At 42.5% G+C, this 12,537-nt stretch overlaps 1 protein-coding gene across 2 annotated transcripts in view; it reads right to left on the reverse strand.

Annotated features, from left to right (window-relative positions):
* The window catches only part of NRG3 (neuregulin 3), a 577,425-nt gene that overhangs the window by 21,601 nt on the left and 543,287 nt on the right, over window positions 1-12,537 (reverse strand). For both annotated transcript variants that reach the window (XM_083614719.1, XM_083614718.1), the window contains one exon: window positions 8,884-9,010. In XM_083614719.1, the coding sequence (XP_083470845.1) occupies window positions 8,884-9,010 (127 nt within the window). The remainder of the gene's footprint in view (window positions 1-8,883; window positions 9,011-12,537) is intronic.

The following is a 12,537-nucleotide window of genomic DNA, read 5'->3' on the forward strand; positions in this document are numbered from 1 at the left end:
GGTCAGGGTTTTCATGCCTATCTTCATCTTTCCTCTTCCCCAATGCAACATTCAATGCTCCCAAGACAGCCAAACACCTCCGTCTAACAGTCCTTTCTCAGGCATGGGGTAAATGCCCCTTAATTCATGCTGTCTGTCCGTGGTAGCATCTCTACTATTGCCAGTTACTGCCTGCCAGTCATTTCTCCAATGAATGGGAGCAACTGAAACACCAGCAGCTACTGGTGGGAAGGCAGAGGGTCTTCTCGGTAGTGGCGCCCACCCTGTGGAATGCCCTTCTATCAGATGTCAAGGAAATAAACAACTCTCTGACTTTTAGAAGACATCTGAAGGCAGCCCTGTTTAGGGAAGTTTTCAATGTCTGATGTTTTATTGTGTTTTTAATATTCTGATGGAAGCCACCCAGAGTGGCTGGGGAAACCCAGCCAGATGGGCAGGGTATTAATAAATTAATAATAATAATAATAATAATAATAATAATAATAATAATAATACTATTATTAGGAATCAGAGAACCAACTTGAGGTTGCCGTTATTCTCCTAGGGAACAACAGAAAGCTGAAATGAAATGAAAACTAAATACAACTAAACTAAACTAAAGCATGCACCCCATGCACCCCTAGAAGGCAAAAAAGGGGTCCTGTCCCATCCCTTGGCCCCTATGGAAATGTTAAACTAAAAAAAAAAAAAGTTGCTACTTGCTTGGCCCTGTCAGCTAACCTGCTGATATTGCACTGTCTGAAAGTGAAGTTAGCCAAGTCAGTTGACTCCTGCCAAGACCCAGGAGAAGGACTGGCCCCTTAAGCACTCGTGCTCAGTGCCAGCCCAAGACATTTTGGCACCTGAGGCAAACCACAAAATGGTGCCTTCCCCTTTCCAGGAAATGGGGGGGGGGGATAAAGATCTATATTGGCAGCAAGTGTGGGAGGAGACCCCAGAGCCTCCTATTCACCAAGAGGCCACTGTTGAGGCTGCATTGAGGTGGCGGCAGATCTGTCCTCTAAGGAGCACACACACCAACTGCTGCTGCCATTGAAGTAGAAATAGTGCAACTCATGCAACACATTGGCGATTAATATACACAGAATCATTATACATACTTTATCAACCTTCTGAGAAAAATACAAAACATTAAACAAAGCCACAAAGACTTGCGAACTACCCAGCCTAAAATGAACTTATAATGTCTGGTTTCAATAGATTTTTCAAATGCTTAACTCAGTCTTTTAGATAAGTTCATGAAGATACCAACAAAAGGTAAGTTTGGTGACATTCACAATACCGAGAGATGCTAGTAGAGTTGTAGAGACAGGGTGCCGGCGTTTTGCACAGCTTGCATTTTTCTAGCATTATTGCAGTAGAAGTGGCAACACTGACAGTGGGTGATGCATTCCTTGGAGGCTGGATCTTCTGCTCCTGTGAATCCTGCCACCCAAGGCGGCTGCCTCACCTTGCTTCATGGGTGAGCTGTCCCTGCTGGGGCAAATGCTGGCTGCCCACTGATGGGGCTGCACAAGGCCATTTAACCCATGGGTAGGCAAACTAAGGCCCGGGGCTGGATCCGGCCCAATCACCTTCTAAATTCGGCCCGCGGACGGTCTGGCAATCAACGTGTTTTTACATGAGTAGAATGTGTCCTTTTATTTAGAATGCATCTCTGGGTTATTTCTGGGGTCTGCCTGCTGTTTTTACAGGAGTAGAATGTGTGCTTTTATTTAAAATGCATCTCTGGGTTATTTGTGGGGCATAGGAATTTGTTCATTCCCCTCCCCCTTCAAAATATAGTCTGCCCCCCCCCCAAGGTCTGAGGGACAGTGGACCGGCGCCCTGCTGAAAATGTTTAACCAATTTACCACCCGTCTGAGCCTTGTGCAATAGGGGCCAAGCCCCTTCTAGCCAGATTTCATTGGTGCGGGAGTGTTGCTGAAGAAGCCTTGCATAAAGTTGTTACTTTGAGGAGCAAATTCAAGAAAAGGTTCCACTTTCTTGCTCCTCCTTCCTCATCTGTGCTTATTTTCAATTTCCTTTCATGTTTAAAGGCCCATGTTCAGAGCTGGAATCTGTGCATGATTTGTCCTTTCACTTTTGGTCAGAATTGCCGAGTGCACTTTGAAAATGCTTTTGCTCCACATGGCGAGGAACCCAATACCCTGTCCAAGTGCCGCGAATTTGCTCTGGCTACTAGATCAGCTTGGCATTTTGGTACAGTAAAAGGCTTAATTGTGCTATTATTGTGAAAGTGCTTATTGTCTCCTGGCTGATTATATTTGTGCTTGTTGTTAGAGCAATTACTGAAAAGCACTTTTGAGGCATGTAGTTAAATAAATTAATGAATAATGATAGCATTTAAAAATAAGCTTTTGTGCAAATTTTCCAATTATTCACAGTTTCATGGAGAAAATCAACTGTCAAATGCAATTACCTAGCCACTCGCTAGCAATTTTCCACTCCTACCTCCCAAGGCTGGCTGTCCTAAAGAAATCAATGGAGACAGCATGGTTCAAACACAGAGGAGACTGGCCTCACAGCCAATTTCAACCCCTCACACTGTCATGGAATCAGCAGTGTGATCTTGGTTGGTCCTGTTTCCTAGTTTGTTTAAGAGAGGATTGCTGCCTTCATCTGCGAAACACTTTGATAGCTGGTGAAGGAAAGGCATTATATGTCAGCTCTAATAGAAATGGTAGCTAATGGTGATGTTTAGAATAGGAAGTAAACCGCAGTTCAGCAACAAATCATGTGCTTTGCCTGCATAAAGTTCCAGGTTCAATCTCTAGCCGACTTCCAACTAAAAGACTGCATATAGCACAGTTGGAATATACTCCTTCCTGAATGGCAAAGCTGCCACCAGTTACAGTAGGTCATAGTGGCCGTTGCTTGAGACAATGATATGAAACACAGATGGGTGTTCCCGGGTATAACTTTGCTGGAAGTGAAAAACTCTCCTCTAATGTTCTTATGGCTCTCAAAAGTGACAAATCCCCATAGCCACTAATCCTGCCCAGGGCTGTAGCATGAGGGGTCATGGAGCAGGGAGGCCATAGCCCTAGGCGCATGATTTTGAGACGTCATGAACCAGGCGCCCCCATGCAGGTGCATGCCCCAGGCACCAGCAAATGCTGCAACAACACTGATCCTGCCTGTTCCATCATGTATACCCTCTGCTCAGTGCTGAAATGAAATTTCATTCACCCCTTCTTCCATCTTGACGGAACCGTGCATGACACCATGAGGGATTAGGCTAGAAAGAGATTTGGGGGGGGGCATTAAAATTCTGGTCCTCAGATGGTACAGAGGTTTGTCCATTAGATATTGGGCCAGGAAACTGCATTTGTGTCTCAACTGAATGTAAGAGAGTTGGAGCCAGTTTATCATCGTATTAAGAGTAAACCTTTAAAACTAACTGGACTTTATAGTTATGGCTATGTCGGATGGAATTCAATGTGGTGCTAAGGAGATTGTTCCATCAGCACAAGCATCTTTGTGTGCCTGATGGAACAATCTTCCCTCTCCTCCAACTGAATGCCATTCTTTTATAATTTTTATAGATTGGTTCTTATTTGCAAAAGTTTCTTAAATTTCCATCCATGAGTAGGGAGCTGATGTTTGGTTCAAATAACACTAAGGTACCTTTCGGTTACCTAGCAGTTCGAAAGGACGTCAAAGTGCAAGTAGATAAATAGGTACCACTCCAGCGGGAAGGTAAACGGTGTTTCCGTGCACTGCTCTGGTTTCGCCAGAAGCAGCTTAGTCATGCTGGCCACATGATCCGGAAAAACTGTCTGCGGCCAAACATCAGCTCCCTCAGCCAGTAAAGCGAGATGAACGCCGCAACCCCAAATTCGTTCGTGACTGGACTTAACTGTCAGGGGTCCTTTACCTTTAACTTTACTTTAACCTTTAACTTTTCAGTTATGTATTTCCATGACTATATATCGGCTTTCAATCAATTAATACTTATTTATTCCCTTTCCAACCTCAGTAAATAGAAATGTGCTTCACTGAGAGGAAAATAGGTGTTACACACATTTCCATGGAAATGAAAATAAGAAAAAATATTGACACAGAATATTAGCAGCTCAAGAAGAATGTTAGGCTGCATCCTTTCTCCCTAACATCATTTTCTATGTACAAGGAATATTCTTGTAGGCAAGAGCTATGGGTGGACTGAGCAGCCTAATTCAAATGTTTTGAAAGTATGCACAAAAAGTATTTAAGTTGTACACAGTTGGTATACACTTTTAATGTAAAATACATCTTTGTGGACTTTCTACATGCCAAAACTTCATTACAAAATTCAGATAAATGTGCAATCTGACTGGGAGTTACCTTCTGATCTACAAGCAAATTCAAGAGGGTTGGTTCAAGTTAGCCCACTGAGGAAAGCCGACCAAAGAATTTCTCCCCCATCAATTGTAGGGGCATACTGCACAGTAATGTGATTTGAAGAAAAACTGCCTTTTTAAAGTCTTAGTGGCACTCAGTCACAGGTCTATCCCATCCCATTGCATGCCATCTCTAGCTTTTCAATTCTTAGGTAAAGGTAAAGGTACCCCTGCCCGTACGGGCTAGTCGTGACCGACTCTAGGGTTGCGCGCTCATCTCGCTCAAGAGGCCAGGAGCCGGTGCCGTCCGAAGACACTTCCGGGTCATGTGGCCAGCGTGACAAAGCTGCAACTGGCGAGCCAGCACCAGTGCCGCACACGGAAACGCCGTTTACCTTCCCACTATAAAGTGGTACCTATTTATCTACTTGCACTTAGGGGTGCTTTTGAACTGCTAGGTGGGCAGGAGCTAGGACCGAACGACGGGAGCTCACCCCACCGCGGGGATTCGAATCGCCGACCTTACGATCAGCAAGTCCTAGGCACTGAGGTTTTACCCACAGCGCCACCCGCGTCCCATAGTTCTTACCCAATAATAAATTCATATGAACCACACATATCTGGTCCATACTATACTATACTTCTGAAGTCATTTCCAACAGAAAACACACAGCTCTGCTTCTCCATAATATCTGAATCAGGAGAGATTGTTAAAGCTCTAGACTGATTTCTAAATGCAGTGGTGGATCTGAGGAGGGCCAAGAAACTGCTTGAATCCAGAAAAGATGGAGACTCTTGGGGTAGGTTGTTCTCATGTCTGAAAAATGCCCATTCTGGACAGAGTCACACTCCGGCTGCAGCAGCAGATACACAGCTCTAGGGTACTCTTGAACACAACATTGTCACAACAGGCCCACGTATCCTCTTTGGGTAGGTGAGCCTTTTACCTGCTTTGCCTGGTTCACCAAATATGAACGTTCTTGGACTGAGATAGCCTGACCACTGTAGACGATACACTGGTAACCTTGAGGGTGGATTACTGCAGTGAACTCCATGTAGGGTTTCCCTTGGACCTGGCCCAGAATATCCAGATGGGGCAGAATGTGGTGGCTAGACTGCTGATGGGGAACACATAGCCGCCAACATGGGACAAAACTGTTAAAACATCCCCATCTACTACTGAGCCTGGTTCAAGTTCCCTGTATTAATTTACAAATCCCTAAACAGGTCCAGGGTTTTTACTGATTTATAATTTTTGGGAAATGCTTTGATTTTTGATTTTTGATTTTTTTAAAGAAATAGGGGTAGACAATGCTGACTTCCAGACTGGTATCTGAGCATAAGGAGAACCAAAGGCTCATCTATTCTGGCACCCTATTCTCACAGGGCCCAACCAGATGAAGAAAATAGTAGCCATCAAGAATACAGAAGCTGGCTGTCCATGAAATCTGAAATATGTACCTAATTTTCTCTTAGAATATAAAGAATGAAAAGGCTCTTAAATGTTATATAATTAGGTATGTCTGTTACATCCTAAATATAGTGTTGCCGATCGTAAGTATTAGTTCCACATCTTACAGCGTGAGAAGTATAATGTCAAATGTAACCCTCCTAATCTGAACCTCCAGTGAATTTAGGGAGCTCGCAATTTATTGAGCAGTTTGAAAGAAAAATGCAAATGAGAAAACATGCCATTTTAAAGCGCCGTGTGAAGTGCTGTGTCACAGATGAAAAACACCTCTTGAAAGCAAACATCCATGTTTTTAACCTTGCATGCAGATTTGATAATCAAGCTATTGAAGCTTTCGTTGGCACAGAGGTGAGCGAGGGAAGAGAAGGGAGGACTGTGGTATTTTTTAACTGCAGTTATGCAAACAGCTGAAAACATAAATGAGGCTAGCTCAAGTGAAAAGCAAATTTGCAATGCATTTAAAACGAGCTGCAAAAAGGAAGTGGCAGGATTAGAGTCACTTCCTTGCATTTACATAGCATGGTCTCTTGAAAACAAGATCCCAAAGGGACATTGAATTTGGCACATATGTACAGAAGAGTCTTTCTGCCAGGCAAATCCAGCCTGTCAGAACGCTAAGGTACAATAGCATACCAAGCTATGGGTAGAAATGATGGGGCAGGGAGTCCTAATCCACCATGGGGTGGCAACCTATGGCCATAGGCAGTGCTATTTTTCTAGAAAAAGAGGTGCCAGAACTCAACATAAACGCCTCTCTTGTTCTCTTATAATGGCGCCAAGACTGAGTTCTGGTGAGTTCTGGCTGAAAAACCCAAGCCCTAGGTCTAATGCTGAAAGCTGCCTGCAAGTGATCAGTTCAGACTGGTGGCAAGATCAATCAAGTTTTGGTTCCAGCAGTGTGCTGGGCAGGGAGGAAGGGGGTTTGGTGGGGAGAGGGAGAAAAGAGAACAGTAAAGAGAGAAATACAGCCCTCCTTGGGTTCTGCCCACTTTTTTGAGGTGGGGTGGATGCCAGATCTTATCTGACACAGTGCTAACCAGAGCAGCTTCCATTTTGTAAAACTGTATTTTGCAGCTGCTGGTGGCCATTTTTTAAAGCTTTTAATGTTTGATGTATTATAGTATTTTAATATTCTTTTGGAAGCCGCCCAGAGTGGCTGGGGAAGCCCAGCCAGATGGGCGGGGTATAAATAAATTATTATTATTATTATTATTATTATTATTATTATTATTATTATTAAAGTTGTTGTTTTCTTAACCCCTCAATTACTCAGAGCAGTATTATTTGTGGGGGGAAACCAGCACTTTGCAAATGAGGCCCTCAGAAAAGCATAGGCAGGCAATGCAGTTGGGGCAAGCCAGACGCCATTAACAGTTTGACTGCTGTGTTGTGCACCAGCTGCAGTCACATATAGCACATTGTAATGTAATGTAAACTGGCGTAGACTACTGAAGCTAGGCTATTCCGCTTTCAGTCACAGGAACTATGAATGCTATGAGCGGTCTGGAATCTTTGAACAGAAAGGAGTTGGCACCCTAACAGTCCCACTGGGGGCAGATGAAAGCCGCCACAAATGAGCCGCAGTCCCCACTAAGTGGCCCACATGAGGGGGTAGCAAGTTATCATTATTATGGTTATTATGACTGTAACTATCAGGGAGGGCAAGCAGATGTCTTGGACTGTCTCTAACGATGGCTCAACTTGTTGAAAGGCAGTTTAAGTTTGGTGAGTAGATGAGACAGCAGGGCAAACCAGGCTTTGGTTTTCGGGGAAAGATCTGTCCGGGCAAAAGCTCTTTGTGTGCCCAAAGTGCAGCCTGTGCTTTTATGCAAAGTAACCTTCAAGTAGAACACAACCTTCAATTACGAGATAGTCAATTGCAATGCATAATGAAGGCACCCCATTAATCTTGTCTTTCCGGGAGGTGAGAAGAAAGAGAAACGAACTATCAACGCCAGTAAAATGGAGCATTAAAAAACTGAGATGGAGAATATTCTTGCTTATGGGCTTTGAATCCCACTACCTCGATGCATCTGTTCATGGAAAGGCAGTGACATTTCTAAGATAAACAACAACAAAAATAATGAAGGACTGAAGCAGTAGGAGTGTGTGTGTGTGTGTGTGTGTGTGTGTGTGTGTGTGTGTGGTTTTTGATGATATTACTTTTATGTATTCCTATCACTATCAGTACCATGGTTCAATGAAAGAACCCAATTACTTTAAGAGCATAAAAGGACAGGAGAAGATGTGGCTCAAAAATATTGATGGGGAGCTTGGTACTAGGATCATACAACCAACTCTGTGTGATCTGCATTGGTTCCGATTTGTTCCTTGGTTCAGAGTGTGATAGTGTCAACCTCTGAAGCATCATGCAGCCCAGGACAAGGTTACTTCTAGAATGGTCTTCTGTCCAATCTTTAAGGTCATTGCACGAGACCCTGATCATAATCACATGTTGATTTCTGCTATTGAAGGCAAATGAATGGGGATCAATACAGAAGACAGCAACTCTAATTACAGTCCCACAGTCCAACCCGGGGCTCTGATTCAGCACCCCTTCAATTATGCTGACCCATCCTGGGTCCACTTAGGAACCATCTGCCTCCAGACCCAAGTTCTGAATTAGTTCTGGCTAATGTTTAATTTGGAGTTTCTTACATAGCCAGCATGTAATTGAAAACCTTGTGTGGAGATAACTAAATGTGTCTTTTCTCATAGCCTGCTGTTTTGCACCATAAAGCTATATAGTTCCCAAAGACATTGAGCCAACATGGCTGGCTGTTCAAGGCAACTTTTTTTTTCTACATCCCATTTTGCTCCCTGAAGTTTTCCTATAAATTTTACATCTATTCAGATGCTGGCGTTTAATATGGCAAACCACGACAAGACTGCATAATAAAGCTCCAATTTGCACTGTTTTAACAAAGACCGTTGGACAAATAAAATGATTCTGTTCAGGTTTTTTTTCCATTCCACAGCACCACAGGTGCAAATTAGTGGCACATCTGGGGGTGACAAGAACCCAAACCATCAGCATTAAAGCATTCAACCAGTGAATTAAGGATGGAGGTTGGCAAAGTTACTTACATTTTGCAGCTGGACTCGGCTTTCGGCCCTGGTCTCTGATTTTGCCATCATGCTGGAAGCATTAAGGCTGTAGGTTTTCCCATTTCGTGTCTCTTTCAGCTGTTCCTGAATAAGTTTTGTTTGCTTTCTGCAAAGAAGAAGAAAAAAACAAAAACAAAAAGATGTCCAGATAAAGATGGGCAGTGATTATTATTTTTCTAATCTCAATTATTCTAATGTGGTTTCTGTTTCCAACTGTCCTAATATTTTCAATGACCACAGACTAGAACCGAAACCTTTGTGAAGGCAAGTCCAGGCAGGTCAGAACAACTTGTTCTCAGTAATGCAGGGTTTATGCTGAAATGAGGGATGAGTGAATCTGTCCGTTTCAGTTTTTCATTTTCCCAGTCTTACTTTCATTTCTCCACATTTTCACATCAGTTTGCATTTTAAAAAATAAATAAAATAAAATTCATGACAACTTGTAAACTCATTTAAACATTAAAATTAATCAGCATCTTAGTGCAAAGTTCTCCTAATATGCACAGTTTAGCTGTGATGTGCACATTCCCCAAGGCTTGTGTATATTGACCAGGAAATATGCAATATCTGGTTGTTCTGCACATTAACAGTATCTAGTTGTTAATGCACATTAACCACTGAACTTCTATTCATTTGAACATCTGTTATTACCAACAGTAGAGCTGTATGCATTTGTGGACAGAGAAATTGGGGAAAGTACTTCAACAAAATGTTAGAGCAGCAAGGGAGAAATTCTCCTGCAGTTTCTCAGGGGTGGGGAATCTTTTTGTTTGTTTCTTTGATTATTTTTCATTGCTGCTGCAAGTGGTTAATTGTGCAAAGTGCCCTTTTTTGGTAGGGGGGGGGACATGTTCTCAGAAGAATACGTCTCATCTTAGCAATAAATAAGCTTTCCTTTTTGCAATTCACACTAGAAGTATGGCTCTATCTGCAGCCATGCCTGAAGCTTGATCTATAATGTGTAACAGAATTAACACAATTTCACTGCAAGTGAAATTCCACTGCAGAGTATGCTTATTTGGAGCTTTATTACAAACATTCATTTTAAAAGAATTGGGGAACAAAAGTTCACAGTTCACGGGAATTATATGAATTGCATGTTTTATGTGCTTTTAAAAAATAGTTGTTTTTAGTAAAGGATTTTCATAGTTATCAAGCGTACATACAACGTCCCTGTTTTCCATTCACATAGCCCTTCCTACAGATCAGTTACATCTGATGTGAGACTCTACTGTCATAGACACTGTGAGTTTGGTGCAGGGTGGGGGGAAAGAGAGAAAAAGAAGTATATTTTCGTTCTTTTATGTGCTTTTTAATTACATCTCTCACTTCTGCAAGCATCAGTACATTGCTGGCTGTCACTGTATATCTATCTACACACACAAACTCAAACCCGCCACATCTGTGGCTGATTCAAGGGTGTGAACTGCCAGAGTGGCTTGACCTATTATGATGTCAGAAGGATCATTGTGAGATGACACTGTTCTGATGTTCTGGCTGGGAACTGTCAATTTGAAAACCCTTGAGCTAATTTGGCCACACATTCCATGTCCCCACCCATTTTTGGACCGTTCTAGTAATGAGAATATCAGAGGAACGTAGGAAGCTGCCATATATTGAGCCAGGTCAGCATTGTCTACAATGACTGCCCACAGTTCTCCAAGCTTTCGGACATGAGACATTCTCAGTCCTGCCTAAAGATGCCAGATTGAACTTGGGAGCCTTCTGAAAACGAGGGGACATTTTATCATATGTGGTGGGATTGTAAGGTAATTAAATTTTTTTGGGAAATGATATACAACGAATTGAAGAAAATGTTCCATTTAACATTTGTTTAAAAACCCGAGGCATTTTTGTTGGGGATTGTAGGGAAAGACCTGCCAAAAAAGTTGAAAAACATCTTCATGTATGCGACAACGGCCGCGAGAGTTCTGGTAGCACAAGGATGGAAGACTGAAGAAACCCCAAGTAAAGAATCATGGCAAGAAAAATTGATGGACTATGCAGAACTGGCAAAACTGACATATAAGCTACGGGACAAGGATAACTGACTTTAAGGATGAATGGGAACCCTTTACAAAGTTCTGAAGACGCAACAAAGCGAACTGGACTCCTTGGCAGGTTTTGAATAAGCATTCACAAATCTTTTATTGATAATAAGCAGCTAAATAGTTTGAGGATCTATACAACTTTGTAACATGCAGAAAACAGCATTCTTAGAGAAACCAAAGACTGGAATTGAGGGAAGTCAGGGGGTGGGGTGGGGGTGGGTGGGTTTGTGTGGGAGGGGGGAGGGAGGAAAAATGGGGGGGAAAACAAGGATGATATGTTTTTGGATAATATGTCTTGTTATAATTTTGAATAAAAAATTGAATAAAAAATAATTTTGAATAAAAAATTGGGAGCCTTTTGCATCCAGAACACATGCTTTTGAGCAGTAGCCCTTTTTTGTTGTTGTGAGCTAGTTTCAGATGCTTCGCTGGTGAGAGACTACCACAGCAATTTCAAGATTGCTGCGGACGAGTCTTATATAAAAGTATTTTGTTCCCCAACCACCACAGTGGGTAGATGGAGTTCACCTTCAGGTATTTCTCGCCTCAAAACAGCTTCACCTGATTACTTTTTCCTCAGAGGATGCCCTGAATGAAAACTTAGCTTGGGGAAAGAGTTTTCCAAATGGAAAAATGACCAAAGGGAAAGGGGTTAAGCCGCTTTTTTACACCCACCCTTCTTTCCCTGAGACTTGCAGCTTGCACAGGCCAATTTTTGCCACAGAAATCCACCACACAGAGCCTGCTGCAATGTACAACTTGAGCCAAAGCGAGCCAGTTGGTCCCAACCATTTTTTCATTTGTTACACTGACTGCTTGAAATGTGGCTCATAAAGGTAAAGGGACCCCTGATCATTAGGTCCAGTCGTGGCCGACTCTGGGGTTGTGGCGCTCATCTCGCTTTATTGGCCGAGGGAGCCGGCATACAGCTACATTCAAAGGTGAAAATGGGTGGTCCCAGGCCAATGTTGTTAATGTTTGAGGGGGAAACAAACAAACAAACAACAATCAGCAAACGATGACATCTGGCAAAATGCTATAGTCAACATGGAGGGATGCTTGTCCAAAATGTGGGGAGATGTATTCACAAGTGTAGGGAACTGCTGGGTCTGTTTGTCCATGTAGCTTAGTTTTGCCTGTGCTGACTAGTTTGCTGCTCTCCAAGGTCTCAGAGGCCTTTCTCATCACCTAGTACCTGAGTTTTGTAACTATGCTGAGGATCGCACCTTCTACATGCAATGTATGTGCCACTGAAGACCAACACATGTTCCTTCTTCAGCATCCATTCTTATACCTCTGCATTTCTGTCTGTAAATAGAAACCCCTTTCTCCAGTTTATGATAATTACAAAAACCCAACTTCTACATATAGCCATTGCAATATGTATCTGCCATTGCAGATATTTTTTAATTTGATTGAGTGTTCCCACAAAGGTCTACCACTGATCTCTTGTCCCTTCTTATTGATTATTTCAAAATGTTCATTATACTCATTAGGGGTTGTCAGCATTCACACATTAATGTCAATGTTCACTAAGTTATGGGCATTCCCTATACCAATAATATGCCCGTATATTCTCTGA

This window comes from Podarcis filfolensis, assembly GCF_964270895.1.
Source record: "Podarcis filfolensis genome assembly, chromosome: 5".
Classification (NCBI taxonomy): domain Eukaryota; kingdom Metazoa; phylum Chordata; class Lepidosauria; order Squamata; family Lacertidae; genus Podarcis; species Podarcis filfolensis.